This window comes from Ostrea edulis, chromosome 1 (genome assembly GCF_947568905.1).
Source record: "Ostrea edulis chromosome 1, xbOstEdul1.1, whole genome shotgun sequence".
Classification (NCBI taxonomy): Eukaryota; Metazoa; Mollusca; class Bivalvia; order Ostreida; family Ostreidae; genus Ostrea; species Ostrea edulis.
Window position 1 is genome coordinate 59,065,625 of NC_079164.1, and position 26,472 is coordinate 59,092,096.

The 26,472-nt window shown below is 36.4% G+C and overlaps 2 protein-coding genes across 8 annotated transcripts in view; one reads left to right on the forward strand and one right to left on the reverse strand.

Annotated features, from left to right (window-relative positions):
• Positions 1-26,472, reverse strand: part of LOC125649532 (huntingtin-interacting protein 1-like) — a 230,721-nt gene that overhangs the window by 37,311 nt on the left and 166,938 nt on the right. For all 7 annotated transcript variants that reach the window (XM_056155233.1, XM_056155229.1, XM_048877117.2 and 4 more), the window contains 3 exons: positions 17,361-17,450; positions 15,327-15,413; positions 831-938 (listed from right to left, as the gene is read on the reverse strand). In XM_056155233.1, the coding sequence (XP_056011208.1) occupies positions 831-938; positions 15,327-15,413; positions 17,361-17,450 (285 nt within the window). The remainder of the gene's footprint in view (positions 1-830; positions 939-15,326; positions 15,414-17,360; positions 17,451-26,472) is intronic.
• Positions 7,011-10,577, forward strand: LOC130051933 (uncharacterized). The gene is made up of 2 exons (XM_056155247.1): positions 7,011-8,920; positions 10,442-10,577. The coding sequence occupies exon 1, from the start codon at positions 7,550-7,552 to the stop codon at positions 8,870-8,872; it is 1,323 nt and encodes a 440-aa protein (XP_056011222.1). The 5' UTR covers positions 7,011-7,549; the 3' UTR covers positions 8,873-8,920; positions 10,442-10,577.

Below are 26,472 nucleotides of genomic sequence, written 5' to 3' on the forward strand. Positions count from 1 at the left end.
ACAAGTGCCTGTGCTCAAGGATGTGTAAGAGAAAATAAATACGAACTGACAGATAATTTTTATTCACTTGAGAAATTTCTGTTGAAGGATTTTAATGAAGACTCACAGTAGTGTCCTGACATGGACGTAATTTTTCTAGCCTCAGAACCAGTCTCACTCATGCCAAGTCATAGCTGTTGCCTGGAAAGTCATTGTATGAATTTGCCTTGTTGCACAAGTTGAAGTTTTAGGCCTAGTTCAAGTAGTTGTAGACAGTATTTAAAATGAAACAACTGAACGGTATGTTTAATGTTTCTGTTTTATTAATTGATGAAATTCTTGTCTGTTTACAAAATAAACTCTGTATAAATATTCTGCGAGGTTTTCAAAAATTTTTGTTTCTGTTACGATGTCATTGTAGTGGCGGATCCAGAATTTCTGAAAGGAATGGGGGGGGGGGGGGGGGGGGCATGTGAAAGTAGAGTATTAGCCAAAATACTCAGAGCCATTTTGGGTGCTAATCTGGACTTTTACTAGCACTATTTCTATTTTTTAAATTTGTGGCAAAAAGGGGGAGTGCCTCTAAATCCCCCACTGCATTGCATAAGCATGAACCCAGGTGAAAGTACCTGACTTTTTGAAGTATAGTGATTGTATTCATATGCAAGAAAAGACTGATCACATGACCAACTTCATGTTATATAAAATTGAATGTCAATTTCATTCATATTGTCCTATAAGGAAATACACTGGCAATATGAATGTAAATACTGCCATTTCTAGTCTTTCTCCTGTGTCTATTTGTCTCTGTTGTCCTTGTCTACCCTCTGTTGCTACAATTTTTATCTTACCTTCAGCTGCATCCAGTTGAGCTGAATGTGAGGTGGCTATCCCATGAATCACACAGTCACCCATCTGGTTGCTGAGTCCTATGATGGTCTTCAGCAGTCCTTCCAGATCTGATAAATCACAATTAAAAGTTTGTTTATACATGTATAATTTTGACTTTTCAAAAATATTTTCTATTTCATATAGGCTTAAGGTACCAATTTTTAAAAACACTATTATGCAAGTACATGTACAGCCAAAGGGTACCCCAAAATTAAAAAATAAAAGAGTTGTATGGGAAAGAAAAAGTACCCGCCTGCAGGTAATTTTTTTTGTAAAGTGCAGTTCCAAAAAGGGTCTAATTTCGGGTACCTTTTGGGTACATTCTGGGTACATTCCAGGTACTATTTACCCCAAAAGTACCCAAAAGGTACCCCAAAAGTAAAGAACAAAAAGTTGTATGGGAAAGAAAAATGTACCCGAAAAAGTACCCGCATAAAGGGTATAGTTTTGGGTACATTCCGGGTACCTTTAGGTACATTCCGGGTACTTTTCACTGTACCCAATGTGTACCCCAAAAGTACCCAAAGAGTACCCCAAAAGTACTCAAATTGTACCGGAAAAATACCCCAAAGTGTACTCGAATAAGGTACCCGAAATGTACCTATTTTCTGTAAGAGACAGCCAAACCTAATTAAGAAATCTTCCAGTAAAGAAAGGAATCAAAGTACTTAAAGTTCTGAAACGAGGTAAAGACCAATTCAAAATGTCTCAAAAATAAAAATGCTAAACTTATGTACTTTATACATGTACTTTATATCTTGAGTGAATTACATGATATTCAAGTTTACCAAGCAATTTATTATTTTAATAAGGCTATGTTTAAAATGTTCACAAAGATACACATTATTTTGTAATATACATGTACATGTATTGAATTTGAAATGGTTACACCAGTGATTGGGAAGGCCAAGCGCCATAGTCCCATTCAGGTGAAAATTGGCACATTAAATTATCTAACCCATGCGCCAAAGTGCGCATTCATTATCGATTGTAACTTACATTTTTTTCTCTAGAAGTGAATTGGGTATGACTTACTTATTTTTTGTACTTTCATTTTTAATTCCTATGTATTCTGATACACCGAATCTCATTGGTTGAAGCAATACAAATCAAAATATATAACCAATAAACTATTTCGTCTTGCATCTCATCACATCTTCTCATGCTTTAGCGTTTAAGCTTCGGAAGTCTAAGGACATATAGAAACGACAGAAAGTGACCAAAAAAAACAAATAATGAAAAACAACAACGAGAGACCGTCTTCAAATACCAATACCGATAAAAGCAATGATACCGTTGAGAAGGGGACATTGAAACAAAGGACGGTGGAAAAGATCGTGGTCATGGGTTCAGAGTTTCAATTAAAACAATAATGTTCCACTGCTCATTTGCTATTTATTGAAAATAGCCATTCAAAACATGTTGATGGCCCATTAAATCTGAAAATGGCCCATTGAAAACTTGATTCATGGGGTCAAAGTCCCATAGGCCATTTTGGCCTTCCCAATCACTGTTACACACATTAATTTCTAAGTGAATAAATGTCTATTTTTGTCACATAACTTATGAACAAAAAAAAGAATCAATGAGGTTCAAATAAGTTGAAATAACAAACCAATGCATTGTCTAATCACTTCACCTATGTGAAATAAAATGTTAGCAGACATTCCCTTACCAAAATGTAAAGTTTGCTGCAATTTGCCGCAAGTTTGCGGCAAACAAATCAGTGTGCCAGAGCTGTTTGCCAGAAGTGTGCAGCTAATGCCGCTAGCTGCATACAGTGTGCCACTAGCAGCACACAGTGTGCCACTAGTGGCACAGTGTGCCAGAAGTGCACCACAACTTTTCCTAAATGAAACAGTGTGCCATAAATGCACCACAACGTTTTCTTTGGTATTCAGAATCAAAACTGTGTGCCAGAAGTGCACCACAACTTTTTCTTTGGTATTCAGAATCGTGTGCCAGAAGTTCACGACTTTTTTCTTAAAATTTTAGAACTGAAACAGCAAGGGCACCAAAGTTCACGACTTTTCTTGAATATTTAGAATAAAAGAGCCATTTCAATATATCCATCACAACATTTTCTATAATAGAACATATGCAACATTTCTTGCGTACCCCTTCCAACTTCTTGTCTTAATGGGAATTAGCGGTCATTTTGTCACCAAATATTGAATTCAATTAAAGTTGCCCTATAATAGATATTATATATTAAAGTAATAATTACCCTTGTATTTAATTATTTCAAACACCTTTTAACCTCTTGAAAATGAATATGTGATTTTGGTGATTGAATATTATTGTCTTGCAAGACAGTATAATTATTCTCTAGTTACCTCTGCATGCTGTCAGCAAAATGTAAATGCTGTTTTTGTTTTTATTTGAGAAATTATTTGATTTGGGTGCAGTGAATACTTCTTCCGTATATATTTCTTTACATTAAAAGCGGTTATCTAACGTAGTTTTATTAGGGTTAATTCTCTTGTTTTTGTACATAATAAAAAATAAATGTTCTTATTAGTCATCAATATGTATTTCAATATCATCGAGAGATTTTGAGGGGAAAAAAATGATTGCCATCACTTTCACAGCTAATGCCCCTTTAAAATAAGATGTAAGTGCACATGCAGGTATCTGAATTTTAATCTAATTAGAAGAAAAAAAGTGAAGAAAAAATTTCTATATCTAAATAAATGAAGAGAGAGAGAGAGAGAGAGAGAGAGAGAGAGAGAGAGAGAGAGAGAGAGAGTTTCTTTTCTTTTCTTTATTTACATGTATATCTGTTGATTACAATTCAGATACTGGGTTTGTGAGTTGAAATTAATCAAATGAGAGTGGTAAAAATTCACCTTTATATCGTATAATTTACATATCAGGATTTTATCCAGATACGTTATTCTGGTTTGTGGAATGCTAATTGATACTAAGTTAGAATAATCTAAGCTGTATACCAAAGTAAGTCTTCATGGGGCTTTACGGCTCTATGCATCGCAAATAGATCGGGTTCAATGCGTCGGGTGTGGGATTCACTCAATATTATATGCTGAGCGCGAAAGTTGATATCAACAGACGCCATGATGTTATACCAGTAAACAACATCTTGAAAATGAATAGAGAACAGGAGTTGATGCAGATATTCTGAGGAGAATCTTCCAGTCATTGAGTAAGTGATTTACTGTGTATCTTATAGTTATAAACTCTCTAATATATTGTTCAAAACGAAACTGACCATCGCTCATTGTATGTTGTTATGTCAAATCTTGCAAGTCAGTGTTTACGTTCATAAATTTACATGCTTCATTCAATTCTTTGAAATTATGTGGAATTGATTTTTTTAAAATTTCCTTTGTACGAGATTAGACTCCTTCTAGTTGCATTATCGTAGCCATCGTGGATTTTTTTCCTTATACATTTGGACAGGACCATATAGGCATTTAAAAAAAATGGAGAGAGCACAGGGGCTCGTCACGAAATTTTTGTCTTAATAAAATTTGACATGGTCTATTCTATATTTACACAAGGGAGGAATCCGGAATCCCAAAATTCGCTAAACTAAAATTTTCATTCGTCTCCTTTTTATATTTCAAGGACGTTCAATATTACGACCCCGGTCTCGATCGATCGAGGAAAGATCATAGTTTGTAAAAATACCTAATATATGTTTGCACCGGCAATAGATATCAAGAAGCAATGCGTTTTCTGTCGTTTACGAACCACAGGAACTTTTCCTCAATCACCCAAAATAGAAAACACGTTCTTATTGGTCAATTCATATTGTACACCAAACCCGATCTCAAAGGCCTCTCGATCACCTGAGTATCATATCCCATACATAGACCATGTATTTAGCTTTTCTCACACATTTGAGAGCAGAGAACATTTTTAAAGATTATTTCTTAATAAAAAAAAATTCCCTGTGCCTGCAACACCGGCGATCAAAACATTATGACCTGATAGTACAGCATAAGAGCGTATTGAATTGACCAATGAGAACGCGTCTCTATTTTGGGTGATTGAGGAAAAGTTCCTGTGGTTAAAAAACGACAGAAAATGCATTGGTTCTTCATATTTATTGCCGGTGCAAACAGATGTTAGGTATTTTTACAAACTATGATCTTTCCTCGATCGATCGAGATAGGGCTTCTTAGATTTAACGTCCTTGAAATATAAAAAGGAGACGAATGAAAATTTGAGTTAGCGATTTTTGGGATTCTGGATTCCTCCCTTGTGTAAATATAGAATAGAGAGGGTCAATTCGTGACGAGCCCCTGTGGAGAGAGGGGAAAAGGCCGAAAAACAAACAAATAATTAGGCCTATTTCAGTAATAATTATGCTATTTTTTGTTTACTTTCTACTCGGGTTATATTTGCAAAACTGAATAGTTTATTCAGTAAATGGTGTTTTTTAATGAAAGGTTGATTATTTTTTTTATTCAAATGCTTATGATTTGAACCCAGATGTCCAGTTAGAAAAGTTAAACTGCACTATGATCAGGGATGTGACCTCCAGAATCTCAATTTTGTCACTCCATCAATACATATACGTTATTAAAATGGATTGAAGATCTTGTCTTGGCAATAAAGTTAATTTGTACGTAAAGTCTGGTTAGCATGATATTAACAGTTGTACATCAAATATTGCATTTATTAGCCCAATGGGCTATAACGCAACATTGATTATTGCTCGGCTTTGAAAATCGGTGGCCCCAGGTGTCGGTAATTACAGACCCTGAAACGTGCTACTACACCAGTTGCACGGTACGGTTCGGTACGCTTTATGAACGGTACGGTTCGTTTTCTGAACGGTACGGTTCGTTTCTTGAATGGTACGGTTCGTTTCTTGCACGGTACGGTACGCTTCTTGAACGGTACGGTTCGCTTCTTGCACGGTACGGTTTGCTAAAAATAGCTGCACGCTTTGTGAACGGTTTGCACGTTTTATTAATGAGGTGGGCGTGGCCTGAACGCTTTGACTTCGTATAAATTGTACGTTTCGATAGTTTGTTTTCACTCGATCGGTCTTATTCGGCTCTTTGATTATCGGCTGCAGGATTTGTGGTTGTGTTAGAATGTGCACATGGGGAAATGAGACGTTATTTTTGATTGCTTCGATGGAATAATTCCATATTGATAATGTACATAAAAGTTATGAATAAAAGTTTTTAGAATTTGCTTAAGTCTAAGTCTTAATGGTTGTTATTACGTTTCAATTTGTTTTTCATTTCTCATCAGACATTTATTAATTTACGATTTTATAAAAAGTTGTTACATGAACTGCTCCCCGACATGGGCGTGCGTAAGTGTAAAATCAAAGCGTATTAAGTTTCCGGATATAAATTACAGTGCCTAAATTGGAAAAGTTTTTAAGAAGAAGTGAATTTTGTTTTGAATACACTAAAGTCGCAAATGACACAATGATTATTTTCTGCACTTCACATTTATTGTGATTTATCATCGGCATTATGAAAGATCCAGGATATCTGCACGTGAAGTTTGTACGTCCTTTTTTGTCAGCATTCAGTCATTCATAATTAATAGAATACCCAGCGATAGTCTACGACCTCCTTTCCCATCAGGCGCCATTGTGAAAATAATATACTGTGGCTGAAAAAGTGGGTCACGTGACATAAATTGCACGCTTTCTGCACGGTACGGTATGCTTTCGGGCTTTTGGGGGCGGGGTTTGCATAATATTATCCTGCACGCTTTCTGCACGGTACGGTACGCTTTTTGAACGATACGGTTCGTTTCTTGAACGGGACGGTACGTTTCTTGAACGGTACGGTTCGGTTTTTGCACGGTACGGTACGTTTCTTGAACGGTACGGTTCGTTTTTTGCACGGAACGGTTCGGTTCGTTTTTAAGGTGTAGTAGCACGTTTCAGGGTCTGTACATGTACACACCCCTGAATGATTCCTCCTATGTTAGACGCCTTGCAAACTTGTATATAGGACGGCCAATGGTATCTCATAATTATTTACAATTTTATATCTTTTTCAGAATATATTTCATGATAGTCGTGCAGATACAGAAGTTGTGATGGTGTGTTGATAGGCTGTCTTCAACTTGCCATATCTAAGAGTTCCAACATGCAGGCCTGGATTAATGTGTATAAATCATTAATGAAGTTACTTATTGTTATTTAAGTTATTAAATATAGTTTATATAAGTTGATTCTGTATCATAGCTATCGGATCTATATTTAGAATATGGCAGATCTCGTGTATCACGTGATCAAATAGACCAATCAGTATTAAGCTGTATAGCATCACTGCATCAGTTTTGAAGTTCTTCTGTGGCTAAACAAATTTCTTAGATTCCTTCGGAATATTATTCAAGGATTTATCACTTGTGCATATTTATTTGTGTTCATTGAACTTACGGTATATACACCAAACTGCGAATTTGAACCTCGACATGTGAATGTGAGCGTGGGTGTTGATACGGACACGCTCTATTTGCAGTTTCCTTCAGATTCTAGGATATTGTTTCTGTTTATATCGCTAATATTCAGTGTAACATTACTGTGATTAGTACCTTCGTTACAGTTAAACTTCGAATGTGAACAGTGACAGGCTAATGTGCGCATGCTTTGTTTAAATTGTCACGCTCCAGTTACCGAGTTTATTACAATCTTTATGTGATTACTGTGACTAAGCTACGCGTCATATCTTCTAAAATGCCAGGAAGGAAACGAAAACAAAACGCTACAACAGCGCCAGTTAGGCAGAGACAAGTCAGACCCCGTCACGAAAACAATTCGCGATGGAATTTGAACGAGCCTGAAAATTGGTCTACTTCAGAATTGTTTAATAAACTGAGAGAAGCCAATATAATCTTGCCATCAAATTTGAAGAAAGCTCAACTCGTGCAAATATTTAAGGACAATGTTCTGAATAAAGACAGAAGTGACTCAACGGACGATTCAAGGGAAATTCAGGTTCAGGACCGAGAGGTAAATGTTCAATATGGCGAATTGAATTTACTTCCGGCATCTTCAATTAACAATCCCGAGAACGAGGCTGGGCGGATGTCAACAAATGATCCATTCCTTAGGCACCAAGACGAGGCTGGGCGGAAGCAGGTAGACCTGTCAAATGCTGTCCAAAACATACAACGATCAGTTGAGCATCTCGCAAATGAGATTAGCACACTCAAGCGCCGCGGCGTTTCCAACCAGGACAATGAGCCCTCAGGATCAGGAAATTTCACAATTGACGCACCTACGCCAAGAATATCTTCCGACTCCGTCCCTCATATAGAAACGGTATCGTCAAATCTGCGAAACCAGATCATGCAAGGTAAGGATGTCAACTTGGCTCTACTTCTTATGCCTCACGAAATTGAGGAGAATAGTCTACATGACAGCGATGGGCGCTTCATCGTAATTAAAAACAACACTGACCCCAGATTACAAAGAAATCTGACTTTAAGCGAGTTTATAGTGGCATTCACTAAGTATCGGAACATCCTATGCGAATTCTTTCCAGAGAGAAGGTCCGAGTTAGATGCATACTTAAGGGATATCATTGAAATGGCATCCACCACTAAGGGGTCGGCTTTTTACGATTACCACAAAGCATTTTCAGCAAGGGCCAGTACACTTCTACAACAGAGAAACATCAGAATTGATTGGGCTATTAGAGACACAAAACTATTTACAACCATATTTGCCGGACAGACTATTAATCGTTGTGAAATGTGCAATAGTGTCACACATTCGTCCCACTTCTGCCCCAGAATTAAACACAACACCTTGCAATCCCAGTCAAGCGCATCACAACAAAATCCGCAAACATCTAGTCTGTGTGATGTTCAGGGCAGGCCTAGGATTAAACATAAGGGCAAAGAAATTTGCAACAATTTTAACAGTGTGACAGGGTGTCAGAGGAAAGCGTGCAACTTAGTCCACATATGTTCAGAATGCAAATTCAACAACCACGCAGCACCCACGTGCAACAAACTGAAAGCCAAGCAAAGTATCACCAGTGAAAAGGCGTGACTATTAGATGACAAATCCCACTCAGGAAATATTGTTTCAGATTTTAAGGTTAACACCCCAATTAATATTGGAATTCTTCAAAAGGAACTATTAGATCATCCCGACCAATGTTTTGTTCAAAATTTTATTGAAGGATTAAAAAATGGTTTCGATACTGGAATTTCAGAATTACCCCAAACCTCCTTTGAAAGTAGAAATAATCTTTCTGCGCGCGAAAAACCAGAAGTAGTGGATTCCCTAATCGAACAGGAACTTTCAAAGGGTTTTTTAAGTGGGCCGTTTGACAAACCTCCGTATAAGATATACCGTATAAGTCCTATTGGGATAGCGGTAGGGAAATATTCCAAGAAAAATAGACTGATTGTTGATTTGTCTGCTCCGCATAACTCCGAATCCGACTCGAGTATCAACAGTCTGATCAACAAAGATGAATACTCTTTGCAATATGTACATATAGATGATGCTATAAGTATATTAAAATCGTTGGGAGTCAACTCTTGCATGTGTAAAACGGACATTGTGGATGCTTTCAAGCTGATTCCCATTTCTCCGGAAGTGCAACCTTTTTATGGTGTTAAATGGAGAAACAAATACTACTTCTACAAGCGATTAGTGTTTGGGTGCCGAAGTAGCCCAAAAATTTTTGATATGTTGTCGCAAGTTGTGTGTTGGATCTTACAAAACAACTATAACATCAAACATATCTTGCATTTGCTTGATGATTTTCTAACTATTGATATTCCGGGTGATGAAGGTCTTCGAAGCATGGCCATACTGACTATGGTGTTTAGAAGGTTAGGTATTCCGATATCTGAAAAGAAAACTATGGGTCCTTGTACTGTTTTGGAGTATTTAGGCATAATACTGGACTCAGAAAAAATGGAGGCTAGAATTCCAGTTGAGAAGATAAATCGTATTTTCTCTCTTATAGAAGAACTTAAAGTAAAACGCTCGTGTACTAAGAGAAAACTGCTAAGCGTCTTGGGCCATTTCAATTTTGCAGCTCGTATTATTCCAGCAGGAAGGTCTTTTATTTCTTATTTACTAACGTTAGCGCACTCGGTCCCCGAATTGCATTATCATGTGAACCTAACCAAAGAATGTAGACTTGACCTTGCTATGTGGGAAACTTTTCTCAAACAGTGGAATGGGAGATCTTTCTTCTTAGAAGACAATATGACTTTTGCTTCGGACATTTCATTGTATACTGATGCTTCTTCCAAGCACGGTTTTGGTGGATATTACCACGGAAAATGGTTCCAAGGGAAATGGCCAGTCGAGATTCAGACCTTAGGAAGTGATTCATTATCAATGGCGTTACTAGAATTATATCCGATAGTGGTGGCAGTGGTTATATGGGGTCACGAGTGGACTGGCAAACGAATTAAGTTTTGTTGTGACAACCTCGCGACCGTCCAAATTATTAACAAACGCAGGTCAAAGTCACCCATGATCATGAAATTGCTTCGAAAGCTAACATGGAAATCGGCATGCGATAATTTTATCATAACCTCCGTCCATGTCCCAGGAAAGAAAAACATTATAGCAGATTCTTTATCTCGTTTCCAGGTGACCAAATTCCGACAGGCTGCCCCTCAAGCAGAAAAGAACCCAGTTATGATTCCTGCAATGCAAGAACTCGTACTATATTAGAGGAAGAAGCTGAAAGATTGTGTGAAAATTCTTTGAGTGAAAGCACAAAAAGCACATACAGACATGGTTATAAGATCTTTTGTCAATTTCTATCATCTATTGGAATAGCAGCAACCGACTACAAGCCAACACCCATTTCAGAACAAACTCTCATCCTATTTGTCACCCACTGCAACAAGGCATTAGGACTTGGATACAGCACTATCAAACTATATTTGGCTGCAGTTAGATTTTATTATGTCAAGGCAGGCATCCACAACCCAATGTCCTCTTCCTATATAGACTGCTGCGCAAAACTTCATATGGTTTTACGAGGGATTAAGAAACACAATCATCAAAAAGAGAGACGAAGACCAATTACATACAAAATTTTACTTCAAATTCATACCATCTTGCAAAGAGGAATGTATGGAAAATTTCTTGATTCTATGTTGAAGGCAGCATTTTCTCTGGCCTTCTTTGCGTTCCTTAGGTGTGGTGAATTCACAGTTAAAAATTTTAAACAAAACAACATTTTAAATATGGAAGATGTGATCAAGGACAGTGATGATAAGGGATTTACGCTTAAATTGAAGAGTTCCAAAACCGATCCATTCCGTAAAGGAATCCAAATTCGTGTATTCAAATCTGGCCAAGCTGTATGTCCATTTACATGTATGAACAAATATCTCGAAATGCGTAAAATTTGGAACAATGGATACAGATCATCAGCTTTATTCATTGACGATAGTGGCAACCCGTTAACAAGAAATTTCTTGGTGAACAAATTAAAATGTATCCTTCAAATGTTAGGTTACAATGACGAGCAGTACAATGGGCATTCCTTCAGGATTGGGGCAGCAACATCTGCTGCAGAAGGCCAAGTGCAGGACCATATGATTAAAACACTAGGACGGTGGAGTTCAGATTGTTATAATAGATATGTAAGAACTGATGATGACACTCTATCGCGAGCGCAACGAGCTATGTGCCACAACTGATGTTCTATAACTGTGATAGTACCAGTGAAAAAATTCGGAGACAGTGATCAAATGACATTTCATTCGTGTGTTTGCTATGTACGGATATATGATAATAATGTGACGCTTGTACCAGCTGTATATAATGTATGCTTCATCTTAAACCTTTAGACTAGTTGAAGCGCAAGTTGCGCTTTATGATGTACATATGTTATCTTTGTTTTGTACACAGTAACGATGTAGTTTTTATTAGAATAGTTAGTTTCACGTTTTTTTATCAGATTAAGGTGGAGGTTTAGCAACGATATATTACTTCCTTTTGGGGCTCTCAGCTATTCCCAGTAGGTGCAGGCTTAACTGGCAATATCTTCGTTTGGGCATAACACATTGAAACAATTTCAATGTTCTACCCCAAAAGAAATAGTTTAGGAAACACAAACCATCAGCATTTTACACATGCATGTTTACATAGCTATAATGACCATTTACATATTACTGGGCCATCGGCCACTTAAATATTACAGGGCCATCGGCCACTTACATATTACAGGGCCATCGGCCACTTATACTCAAGGCCATCGGCCTCTCACCATTACATGCATGGCCATCGGCTATGCTCTTAGCAAGCATTTCAGCTTAAGTTTTCAACTTGACTGATGTTGTTTTAATTTGAGATGTATGTTAGAGTTGATATCTATCTTGGATGTTAAAAATCATGCATGTGTTTTTGATGTATCTTGTTATTCTGTAATCCGCTGAGTAGTACCCAAAAGGCAAAGTTTGAATAAAATATAGTAACTTTTCATCTGTGTTATTTATATAAATTGTTATTTAAGTTATTAAATATAGTTTATATAAGTTGATTCTGTATCATAGCTATCGGATCTATATTTAGAATATGGCAGATCTCGTGTATCACGTGATCAAATAGACCAATCAGTATTAAGCTGTATAGCATCACTGCATCAGTTTTGAAGTTCTTCTGTGGCTAAACAAACCTCCATCCACCCCGCCACCACCTTAATCTGATCTTGGGTAAATTACTCAACAATTCATAGGGCATTACACATTGAAACAATCTCGGGCATAACACATTGAAACAATTTCAATGTTCTACCCCAAAAGAAATAGTTTAGGAAACACAAACCATCAGCATTTTACACATGCATGTTTACATAGCTATAATGACCATTTACATATTACTGGGCCATCGGCCACTTAAATATTACAGGGCCATCGGCCACTTACATATTACAGGGCCATCGGCCACTTATACTCAAGGCCATCGGCCTCTCACCATTACATGCATGGCCATCGGCTATGCTCTTAGCAAGCATTTCAGCTTAAGTTTTCAACTTGACTGATGTTGTTTTAATTTGAGATGTATGTTAGAGTTGATATCTATCTTGGATGTTAAAAATCATGCATGTGTTTTTGATGTATCTTGTTATTCTGTAATCCGCTGAGTAGTACCCAAAAGGCAAAGTTTGAATAAAATATAGTAACTTTTCATCTGTGTTATTTATATAAAGTGTTATTTAGTTTTAAAAAAAGAATGACATTTCAATTTATACACACTTGCCAAGTGAATCTGATGAGACTGCTACATGTATTTGTGAGTAAAGGCACTCTGTCTTAACCGAAAAACTATTTACAGTTTATCACAACAAATGGATGGGACAGTAGAGTTGTTGCAGACAATATGTGATTGTGATGACCAAGTACTGAACAAGTGGAAGATAAGAAGAAGGTCCAGAATTCAATCATGTTTTTGATTCTAAGGCGAAGACAGCATGGAGATAGTCCTATTATTCTCCCATTCATCTATGATGGAGAAACTTGTGTAAATGTTTACAGTGTTCTCCCTAATAAGTGCCCACAAGTCTATTAATTTATCAGAATATAAAGTCCTTCACAGTACTGACTTTAAAATTCATGTAGATTGTCTCCAGATTTTTCTGAGGAAAAGTGCATAGTTTACATGTGTGAATTTTGAATATATTTCATTCTTGTCTGCAAATTGTTGCCGAAACCTGTTATTGATGCACATGCACATAGTCATGTTATGCAAATGATAGACCTCCTTTTTAATTACATGTCCTTATTAAGATCATGTCAACTCCTTTGTCTTAATTGTATACACAATTCTAGCATTTATAGCATCATTTGTATAGCACTTGCTAGTTTAATAAGGATTTTATTTTTTAAAAACTTTTGTTTGGCATGATTGATCTAAAACAGCCAAAATTCACAAATCTATTTAAATCACAACCTGACCTTAGGTCAGAAAAGTGCTACAGTGGGTTGATATTTTTCTCTTGGATCTTGAAAGAAATCTTTATGCAGCAGTTTCCAAATAAAATGTACTCTCATGGGACTTCACCGAGAACTTTTTAACATTGCACAATGCAATATTTGTGGATTAGAAGCTGTTGCAGTTTCTTTAAGTTTTCTCTCACATCTTGTTATAATTATATTTTATATTTTTGGTCGGGTTGCACAATGTGCAAACAGTTTATAAAATGCTGAATGACTGGTGGGCAAGCGACAATAGCATCCCTGTAATAGTACCTACTTTGTGTAATCAACTCCTTTCACACCTCTCACTTGATGTTCCTCAAACTTTGTACAGTTGTTAGGGATACATTGAAGATGTGCGTGTACCTTTTTGAAAGTGATCAGACATTTTTTGAAAATTTTACATGTAGTTAAACTTCGTCATTTTTTAAGCATTTCTTTAATCGACAGTACCTATTTTGTGTAATCAACTCCTCGTATACCTCTAATTTGACATTCCTCAAACTGTGTACAGTTGTTATGAACACATTGAAGATGTGCATATGTGTTTTTGAAAGTGATCAGACATTTAAAAAAAAAATGTACATGTACATGTAGTTGAACTTAAGTCATTTTAAAGCATTTCTTGAATAGATGGTAACTATTTTGTGTAATCAAATCTTCATGCACCTCTAACTTGACATTCCTTAAACTTTGTACAGTTGTTATGAACACATTGAAGATGTGCATGTGTCTTTTTGAAAATGATTAGACTTTTTTTTTAAAATTACGTGTATAGTTGAACTTGGTAATTTTTTATGCATTTCTTGAATAGATGGTACCTATTTTGTGTGATCAACTCGTGCACATCTAAATTGATATTCCTCAAACTTTGTACAGTAGTTATGGACATATTGAAGATGTGCATGTGTCTTTTTGAAAGTGATCAGACTTTTTTCAAGAACCTGGTCATTTCTGTTTTTGAATCTCTTTTTTTTATATTAGTATTTTTGAATATCTTAATTACTTGATATGTCATTGTTCTTGAAATTATATTAATTGAATTGTTATTGTGTTTTTGTTTTGTAATATGACAGTTTATATAGGATCCCTTAATTTCGAGCAGACAGTGCCAGAAGTGTGCCACAAGTTTGCTACAAACTGTGTGCCAGAAGTGTGCAGCAAGAGTGTGCCGCAAGTTTGCTGCAAACTGTGTGCCAGAGGAAAAATTTGCATACGAAAAGTATACTTGCGGCAAATATGCCGCACACTGTGTGCCAGAATTGTGCAGCAAGTGTGTGCTGCAAACTTTGTTTGGGAGACTTAATCAAATGTCCCCAACAATATGTTCTTGGTGTTTGGGGACATAATAAGAAATGGAGCAAAAACAATATGTCGTCGACACTATGTGTTTGGGGGCATATCAATAATAATAAGAAGAAGAAACAAAGTAAAAACAAGATGTTCCCAAACTTTGGGGAAAAGTTAAGGAACATCAAAAGAAGAAAACTGACAAAAACAATATGTCTCCCCTTTGAAGGGGAGGCATAATAATTAAAAAATACCTGCAGAGTTTTCCATGTACACATTTTGGGCTGTATTGAGATTTTCAAGGGCTGACAGCACAGGTTCTGCTCTCAGCAACAAAAACTCTGAAAGTACAAAATACATTATTAAAAAGATAAAATATTATATGTTGAAACAATAGCTCTGCAAGATGGGGGATATCCCCTAACAACAAGTGTCTGCAAGATTTTTTTATGAAGTTCCGTCATGACCTTGACCTTTAACCTTGAAATCAATAGGGTTTCCCTAAAGATAAAACAAGAGCACCGCAAACAGTACATCATACGCCTGTTGGACAGTGATTACAAAATTTCAGTGCAATATCTGTATCCATAATGAGAAAAAGTCCAGGAAACTATTTGACCTACTTTAGCCCTAAAGTAGGTCACAATGCACCAATTAAGCTGAAATGCAATTCTGTGTTTCTCCAAGAGGAAGGTTGTGACTACATTTCAAGGCAATACCTGTATCCATAACAAGAGAATCTGGAAAACTGTTTGATCTACTTTCAGCCCAAAAGTAGGTCATGGTGCACCAATCCAGCTGAAATGCAAACTCACTTTAACACTTCTTGAGGGAGAAACTGTGACAAAATTTCAACACAGTACATGCATCCGTTATGGAAAAAAGTCCGGAAAACATCACCTCGGACGGACACATGGACAGACGGACCAATCCAGCTGAAATACAAACTGAACTTGTATTCCTCCGAGAGGAAGCTTGTGGCTAAATTTCAGGGGAATATCTGTATCTGTAATGAAAAGAAGTCCGGAAAACTGCTTGACATATTTTAAGCCCTAAAAAGGTCACAGTGCACCAATCCAGCTGAAATGAATATCCACTCTTACACTTCTTGAGGGAGAAATTTTGACAAAATTTCAATGCTGCACATGTGTCCATTATAGAAAAAAGTCCAGAAAACACGACCTCAGATGGATGGACAGCACCATAACATACTACGTCCCGACTGATGATGGGCGATCATTCGAGCAAGTAGTGTGGCCTGTAGAATGATAGCTTTTTCTTTTAAGTCACGGAGTGACCTTGAACTTATCAATCAGGTTTTTTGATACCAAACCACAAGTGAAGTATCAAATCAATTGGAACAAAAAATGTGGCCTGTACAGTGTCTACAAACTCAGCATTACATACACACTTGCACACCTACTCACCCAGACTTGAATGGTCCTGTTACTATAATATTCCCTTTTGCAATAAATTGCTTGCAGATATTAATCTAATTACAACAAGAAATGTTTGTAAAACATACATGCCTCCCGTGGTGCGAAATTGAAAAGGGTTAAACACATGCATCATTTAATTTATGGTAGTACCAAAACAATTCATGACAAGATATTTAGTGGACAATATCGTCCAATGTCCAGAGTGGATCGACCCTTGACCTTTTGACCACATGTCCTCAAAATCAATAGGGGTCATGATCACTCCTTAGGATGTATCAGTGTACCAAATTTGGTGTCAATCAAGCAAATGATTCTTAAAATACAGGAGACAATATATTACTATGTCCAGTTTGACCCTTGACCATTTGAACCAAAAATTAATATGGGTCATCCACTCCTTACGATGTACCAGTGTTCCAAGTTTGATGTCTGTCAAGCAAAGGGCTTTTAAGATATTGAGGACAGTATATTTCTATGTCCAGTCTGACCCTTGACCTATGACCCTGTGACTAAAATCAATAGGGGTCATCAACTCCTTAGGATGTACCAGTGAACAAAGTTTGATGCCTGCCAAGAAAAAGGTTCTCAAGATATTGAGCAGACAGTATCTTCCTATGTCCAGAGTGGATTGACCCTTGACCTTTTGACCTGAAAATCAATAGGGGTCCTCTTCTACTCATAACCAACCCATATAAAAAATATCATTACAATCAAGTGAATGGTTCTCAAGATATTGAGTGGACAACATGTGGTCTACCGACTGACATACTACAGGGCAAAGCAATATGCCGCTCTTCTTTAAAGGGGGCATAAAAATATTAAAGATTAGCTTGTTTATTCATTGCCTACCTGCATTGCATTTTACTGTAATATGTGCTGGATTTTCCACCAGTAGCATGGCATCAACTATGAATTGTCTTCCCTCTTTCAACGCACTATCTGAGATTTAGAAAGAAATTGTAAATAAAATAAACCTATTATCCTGATTAATGGGGGAAAAGAAAACATAGCACAGTTAATAATTAATCTATTTGATAACAAGATATGATTATAATCTACCGATTATAAAGTCTCCCAAACGAAGCACTGACTGTATAAATGTGGCTTTTTCTGAGTACAACTATTTTCCTCCCTTGACAAAATCCATGCCAATTTTAACTTCATTTGACAAATCTAGATTATAAAAACTTTGATTTTGAATTATTTTTTTTTAAATCCCCTTTTTTCCTTCAGTAAAACTGGTGTCACTTGATCTTGATCCTAGTTTGTAGGTCCCAACATCCTCTCATCATTTTTTATGATCCCTGGTCTCTATCAGTCCCGGTTCTAAAGTTATACGTCAAGCTGTTATAATCAAGGTCACTGGAGATAATAGTTTGTAAGTCACTACATCCTTCTATCATTTCTGAAGATTCAATGTCTCTATCACTCCCGGTTCTAAAGTTATACAAGATTTATGTTCAAGGTCAGAGGTGAAGGTCACTGGAGTCACTTGACCTTGATACCAATTTGTTAGATCTCATCATCCTTTTATTATTCTGAAGGTCCCATCTCTTTATCAGACCTAGTTCATACCAAGCTTATGATCTAAGATCAGTTCTGAGGCAAAGGTCACTGGAGTCACTTGACCTTGATACTAGTTTGTAGATTTTATCACCCTCTTATCATTTCCGAAGGTTCCATATCTCTATCAGACCCAACTTTAAGTTAACACCCCCAAATTGTTAGCCATCTGTCAATCAAACATTGAACAATAGATCTCAGGTGGAGTGACATCTGCAGCTAGCACTACTCCAGAGAGGTATTTTGATAACAATAACAGCCAGTACCTTCAGACATTCTTTAGATCTTGAGGAAGCCCTGTATTCTAGAGTTTTGATAGCATTGACTTGTCCACAACTACTATTTACTCCGAATTCAATTGTTTTTAAGAAGACCCCTGAAATACGCAATTTTAATATAATTGTAACCCCCCCCCCCCCTCTATATACATGTATTATAAATTAAACAATCAGAAATCAAACAATAATTTGCCCATTAATTTCTAAAACTTGTAATTTATATTATCAATTTATGATAGTTCTATATTTATGAAAGAAATTATTCATTGAGCCAATGACTGAGAGTAAAAGAGAGAAAGAGGGGGTGGTGTAGACTATGTGTCATCTAGCCATAGGGATACAACCATTATACAAACACTATGATGACAGAAACACTGCAGACAGCCCTGAGACCCTTCCTGTGTACATCAAAAGTATACACAGCACCCTGATCTCTTGGCAAGGTAAATTCCAGGTAAATAACAATGACCATAGATGAGTTCTGCCCACATCCAGTGATCCGTGAAGAAACTGTACGGTATTATTTTTGGGTCTTTAAGTAATACCAAGTTTATTTTCTAAGGTCAGAGGTCAAGGTCACTGGAGTCACTTGACCTTGATACTCGTTTGTAGGTCCTGTTATCCTCTTGCCATTTCTGAAGATCCTATGTCACTATTAGTCCTGGTTTTAAAGTTACACCAGTTTTTATGTTCATGGTCAGAGGGTCAAGGTCATTTGATCTTGATACTAATTAGTAGGTCCTGTCATTCTTTTTTCATTTCTGAAGCCCCAAGACTCTGTCTATCCTATTTACCAAGCTATATCTGTTGAATTTGGAATTAATTTCCCCCCATAGAGTTCTATGTTAAACGCCACCCGAATTGCCCCCCCCCCCCCCCCCCCCCCCCCCCCCGAATCTTAACCCTCTCCCTCTTCAATCTGAAAACAAAAACATTTCTGCACATCTAGATACATTGGCCTATCAAATCCTCCACTATCTAATACTTTTATCAACTGGTTACAGAGAACAGTGTCGGACAGTTATAGGCGCAAGAAAGAAGCTGAGGAGGAAGAAGAAGCGAAGAATAACGAGCTATATAACTGTGTTGGGATGCCAACACAAATGTCTCCGAACACCTCCCCTTGTCAGAAATGCTTTTTATGTCAGAAATGGACTCAGAATCCTCCATCAACCCTAGAAAGTAAATTAGGTAGAAATCCGACGGACTTGATTTTTGGCCGCCATTTTCTTCAATGGCGGCCATTTTGAAACATTTGAAAATTGATTGGAAGGAAATACTGATGGTAGAAATGAACTGTGGACCCTCAATTGACCCCAGAACCCAAATGTTGTAGAGATTTTAACACTTTCAAATATTTCGGTATATGGCGGCCATTTTGAAAATGGAGGCTCAAAAAAAAATTTTGATAGTGGGTCACTAAATTACCCTAGAAATAGAATTTGGTTGAAATCCGACAACCTTGACTTTTTGACGGTTTTGGCCGCCATTTTGAAACGGTGGCCATTTTGAAAATTTGGAAAGTTGATTGTACCCCTCCTTATGACTCCCTATCAGCTCACAAAGTTTGAAGTGGCTCTGTCAAAGCACTTTCATATAATCGAGCGGACAAATTTCTCAGGAAAGAAGAGGAATAATAATAAGAAGAAAACTAGACACGATCTCGTTGCGAGCAACGAGTAGGTCTTCCGTCCGATTTGTTGATGCACTCGGAGTTAACAAAAAAAAAAAAAAGACAAATGAGTCCCAATTTAGTTTCCGACTTTAAGACACTTTAGATATAATCAATTTTTCATATCATAAGATTCTGAAGCAAAGTTGCGGTGAAATTCGTTTGAAATTCGACTCTCCAGGCGAGCCATAAGGCCCGCGGGCCTATTTCTTGATGTCATTTGTTAGCCCTCTATAGACTCAACAACTTTAGTTCTATATGTCTTTACAAAATATTTACCTGTAAAAAGTTATTGAGATCGACCGATATCGACAAAAAATCGACTCTACAGGCGAGCCAGTAGGACCATAGGCCTATTTCTTGATATCAATCGATAGATCTCGATAAACTGAACAACTTTTGTTCAATATGTCCTTACAAAATATTTACCAGTTACAAGTTTTTGAAATCGACTGATATCGACAAAAATCGACTCTACAGGCGAGCCATGAGGCCCACAGACCCAGTTTTTGATATTGATCGATAGGTTATGACACATTGAACAACTTTTGTTCAATAATGCTTTTCAAAAAATATGTCGTTTTAAAGATATGAGGCGTCAAATATTGACGATTTTGGCCCTTAAAATCTCTAATTACGTAACATATGACCTACTTTTTGATTTGATAAGATCAAGCTCGTTGAGATGAACATTTCCGCTTCTACAACTTATTATCAAATATTAATAGTTTCTGAGATATTCTCAAAAACATTTGGACCCTTCTGAAGCCCTAATTTAAAGGGCCAGCCCGTTTTGCTTGATATCGTAAGAAAGGCCTTGTCATTTGAAACATTTTTTGCTCAACAAGTATTTAGAAATTCTTTACCGTTCTCGAGTTATCTCTACAAGAAATATTTAGGGGCCAAACTGTAGCTCCCTAACGGGGCCACATAGGGAAAAAACGAAATGTACATATTGTTTAGATTATCATTCTGAACAACTTTTGTTCAATAATGCTTTTCAAAATATTTGTCGTTTTCAAGATATGAGGCGTCAATTATTTATGATTTTGGCCCTTAAAATCCCTTATTACGTAACATATGACCTACTTTTTCATTTGATAACAAGCTCGTTTAGATGAACATTTCCGCTTCAATGACTTATTACAAAATATTAATAGTTTCTGAGATATTCTCAAAAACATTTGGACCCTTCTGGGCCCCTAATTTAAAGGGTCAGCCCCTTTTGCTTGATATCATAAGAAAGGTCATGATATTTCAAACATTTTTTGTTCAACAAGTATTTAGAAATTCTTTACCGTTCTCGAGTTATTTCTAGAAGTAATTTTTAGGGGCCAAACTGTAGCTCCCTAATGGGGCCACATAGGGTAAAAACGAAATATGCATATTGTTCAGATCATCATTCTGAACAACTTTTGTTCTTTATTGCTTTTCAAAATATTTGTCGTTTTCGAGATACAAGGGGTAAATTTTTTTATGGTTTTGGCCCTTAAAATCCCTTATTACGTAACATATGACCTAACTTTTTATATGAATAGATTTGGATTGTTGAGATGAACATTTTTTGTTCTTTGACTTATACCAAAATATTAACGATTTTTGAGATATTTGATCTAGACTTTGAGCCCTTCTAGATCCCTAATTGAAGGGGCTAGCCCCTAAATCTTGATATTTTCGAAAAGATCTCGTAAATGTGCACAACTTTTGTTCTACATGTCTTAACAAAATATTTGCAAGAAAAAAGATATTGGAGATCAAAGGTCAAAAATCGCCGAAATCGGTGAACAATTTTGGCATCCATTTTTTCAGGTCCAGGCGAGCGTTTAGGCAAATCGCCTCCGGTAAAATCGAATCCCCCACAAATCTTCTAAAATGTTTACTCTATCTTGTGTAGAAATTTCAAGACTCTAGCTTCAAAACTAACGGAGGAGATGCGTGGACAACAAGGCCCTTCAAAAAGTCACTAAAAGAGAGATAACTCCTGACCGGAAGTGACGTCAAGCACGAAATTTTGCAAGCAAAGTCTCGTCACCAAAAGACATCTTTCCTGAAAATTTCGTGAAAATCGATCGAGAAATGGCTGAGAAAAACGCGTGTACTACCAAGGAAAATAATAATAATAATAACTAGACACGATCTCATTGCGAGCAACGAGTAGGTCTTCCGTCCGATTTGTTGATGCACTCGGAGTAAAAAAAAAAAAAAAAAAAAGACAAATGAGTCCCAATTTAGTTTGCGACTTTAAGACACTTTAGATATAATCAATTTTTCATATCATAAGATTCTGAAGCAAAGTTGCAGTGAAATTCGTTTGAAATTCGACTCTCCAGGCGAGCCATAAGGCCCGCGGGCCTATTTCTTGATGTCATTTGTTAGCCCTCTATAGACTCAACAACTTTAGTTCTATTTGTCTTTACAAAATATTTACCTGTAAAAAGTTATTGAGATCGACCGATATCGACAAAAAATCGACTCTACAGGCGAGCCATTAGGACCATAGGCCTATTTCTTGATATAAATCGATAGATCTCGATAAACTGAACAACTTTTGTTCAATATGTCCTTACAAAATATTTACCAGTTACAAGTTTTTGAAATCGACTGATATCGACAAAAATCGACTCTACAGGCGAGCCATGAGGCCCACAGACCCAGTTTTTGATATTGATCGATAGGTTATGACACATTGAACAACTTTTGTTCAATAATGCTTTTCAAAAAATATGTCGTTTTAAAGATATGAGGCGTGAAATATTGACGATTTTGGCCCTTAAAATCTCTAATTACGTAACATATGACCTACTTTTTGATTTGATAAGATCAAGCTCGTTGAGATGAACATTTCCGCTTTACAACTTATTATAAAATATTAATAGTTTCTGAGATAATCTCAAAAACATTTGGACCCTTCTGAACCCCTAATTTAAAGGGCCAGCCCGTTTTGCTTGATATCGTAAGAAAGGCTTTGTCATTTTAAACATTTTTTGCTCAACAGGTATTTAGAAATTCTTTACCGTTCTCGAGTTATCTCTACAAGAAATATTTAGGGGCCAAACTGTAGCTCCCTAACGGGGCCACATAAGGAAAAAACGAAATATGCATATTGTTTAGATTATCATTCTGAACAACTTTTGTTCAATAATGCTTTTCAAAATATTTGTCGTTTTCAAGATATGAGGCGTCAATTATTTATGATTTTGGCCCTTAAAATCCCTTATTACGTAACATATGACCTACTTTTTCATTTGATAAGAACAAGCTCGTTTAGATGAACATTTCCGCTTCAATGACTTATTACAAAATATGAATAGTTTCTGAGATAATCTCATAAACCTTTGGACCCTTCTGGGCCCCTAATTTAAAGGGTCAGCCCCTTTTGCTTGATATCGTAAGAAAGGTCATGACATTTCAAACATTTTTTGTTCAACAAGTATTTAGAAATTCTTTACCGTTCTCGAGTTATTTCTAGAAGTAATTTTTAGGGGCCAAACTGTAGCTCCCTAATGGGGCCACATAGGGTAAAAACGAAATATGCATATTGTTCAGATCATCATTCTAAACAACTTTTGTTCTTTATTGCTTTTCAAAATATTTGTCGTTTTCGAGATACAAGGGATAAAAAATGTATGGTTTTGGCCCTTAAAATCCCTTATTACGTAACATATGACCTAAATTTTTATATGAATAGATGTGGATTGTTGAGATGAACATTTTTTGTTCTTTGACTTATACCAAAATATTAACGATTTTTGAGATATTTGATCTAGACTTTGAGCCCTTCTAGATCCCTAATTGAAGGGGCTAGCCCCTAAATCTTGATATTTTCGAAAAGATCTCGTAAATGTGCACAACTTTTGTTCTACATGTCTTAACAAAATATTTGCAAGAAAAAAGATATTGGAGATCAAAGGTCAAAAATCGCCGAAATCGGCGAACAATTTTGGCATCCATTTTTTCAGGTCCAGGCGAGCGTTTAGGCAAATCGCCTCCAGTAAAATTGAATCCCCCACAAATCTTCTAAAATGTTTACTCTATCTTGTGTAGAAATTTCAAGACTCTAGCTTCAAAACTAACGGAGGAGATGTGTGGACAACAAGGCCCTTCAAAAAGTCACTAAAAGAGAGATAACTCCTGACCGGAAGTGACGTCAAGCACGAAATTTTGCAAGCAAAGTCTCGTCACCAAAAGACATCTTTCCTGAAAATTTCGTGAAAATCGATCAAGAAATGGCTGAGAAAAACGCGTGTACTACCAAGGAAAATAATAATAATAATAATAATAATAATAATAATAATGAAGAAGAAGAACGCGAACAATAATAGTAAGGTCTTCCGCAGGAGACGGAAGACCTTAATAAGAATAACTAGAAATTATCTCGTTGCGAGCAACGAATAGGTCTTCCGTCCAATTCCTGACGAGATATGATCTTGACTGGGAGAATTCAATTAGTGAAGAACAACTATACAAGAAAGAAATAAACACTGAATCATGTAAGACATGATTTATCAATTATAAACAATTTCGGTTTTGTTTCATTCACTTTCGAGTATCTCTGGAGTCCATAAAACGACTAAAAATTCCACATTGACCGCGTAGGAACCCACACTAAAAATTTCCATGAAAAATACTGAGTTTTCGGACAACTTCCGGTTTCGAACAACCAAATTCCGGTGGAAATGGCATGACTTTTTACACTTTATCAAATAATGTTATGAGCATTAGAATTTAGAAAAATGAAAAATTACATATTCTTAAGGTACTTCCGGTGGATGACGAAAGTGACGGCAACAAAATTGAAACACGTATGTCACATCTACACGTCATAATCTAACATTCCTCAAAGTTTCAAGACTCAATCTTTGACTATTTATGAGAAAACGCCTGGAGAAAAAAAAAAGGAAATCGTAGACATTTAACGAACGGAAGTGAATTGGAAAAAACAATAATTCACTATACTCTAAAGGTGGATAATGTCAATTATACATGTGAAAATCATATCACACACTTGATTTATAAGCGAGAGATATGAGAGCAAAGAAGTAACCATTTTTCGAAGTTTTTCTCTAAAAACCGGTTGCTGGTTAAACTTCCGGTAAGTCTAACATTTTCTGAAACGCCGAAAGAGACCTAATTAATCTATGCAAGTTTTGTTTCAAAAGCATAAATTTGAAATTTGACGTTTCTTTTGTTCACTTCCGGTGACGGTCGGAAGTGACGGATCGCAATGATAAACATTCTTACAAAGCTACAAGTCACTATCTATCATCCCTGAAAGTTTCAAGACTCAATCTTTAACCGTTTATGAGAAAACGCCCGGACAAAATGTCATTTGGAAAACGGAAATTTGGCCGTAACTTGCGACCGGAAGTGAATTTTGAAATAGTGTTAAAGGGTACCCTAAATATGGATAATGCCAATAATATCTGTAAATATCGTATTAAAAACTTGATAAATAAGTGAGATATACGAGGACAAAGAAAAACCATTTTCCCGAAGTTTTTTGTCTAAAAACCGGAAGTTGCTGGTTAAACTTCCTGTAAGTTCAACATTTTCTGAAACTCCGAAAGAGACCTAATTAATCAATGCAAGTTTTGTTTCAAAAGCATAACTTTGAAATTTGATGTTTCTTATGTTCATGCACTTCCGGTGAAGGCCGGAAGTGACGGATGCCAATGATAACCCTTATTACAGAGTTAAACGTCAATATCTATCATTCCTGAAAGTTTCAAGACTCAATCGTAAATCATTTATGAGAAAACGCCCGGACAAAATGTCACTTGAAGAGCGGAAATGCGCCCTAACCTGCGATCGGAAGTGAATTTTGAAATAGTATTAAAGAGTATCTTAGACATGGATAATGTCAACAATATCTGTAAATATCGTATTAAAAAGATGATCAATAGGCGAGATCTACGAGAACAAAAAAAGACCAATTTTTCGAAGTTTTTCTCTAAAAACCGGAAGTTGCTGGTTAAACTTCTCTAACATTTTCTGAAACGCCAAAACAGACCTAATTAATCTACGCAAGTTTTGTTTCAAAAAGCAAAATTTTGAAATTTGACGTTTCTTTTCTTCACTTCCGGTGACGGCCGGAAGTGATGGATGGCAATAATAAACCTTATTACAGAGCTACAAGTCACCATCTATCATCCCTGAAAGTTTCAAGACTCAATCTTTAACCGTTTATGAGAAAACGCCCGGACAAAATGTCATTTGAAAAACTGAAATTTGGCCTTAACGAATGACCGGAAGAAAATTTTGAAAAAGTATTAAAGGGTACCCTAGAGATGGATAATGTCAATAAAATCTGTAAATATCGTATTAAAAGGTTGATAAATAAGCGAGATATACGATGACAAAGAAAGACCAATTTTTCGAAGTTTTTCTCTAAAAACCGGAAGTTGTTGGTTAAACTTCCGGTAAGTCTAACATTTTCTGAAACGCCGAA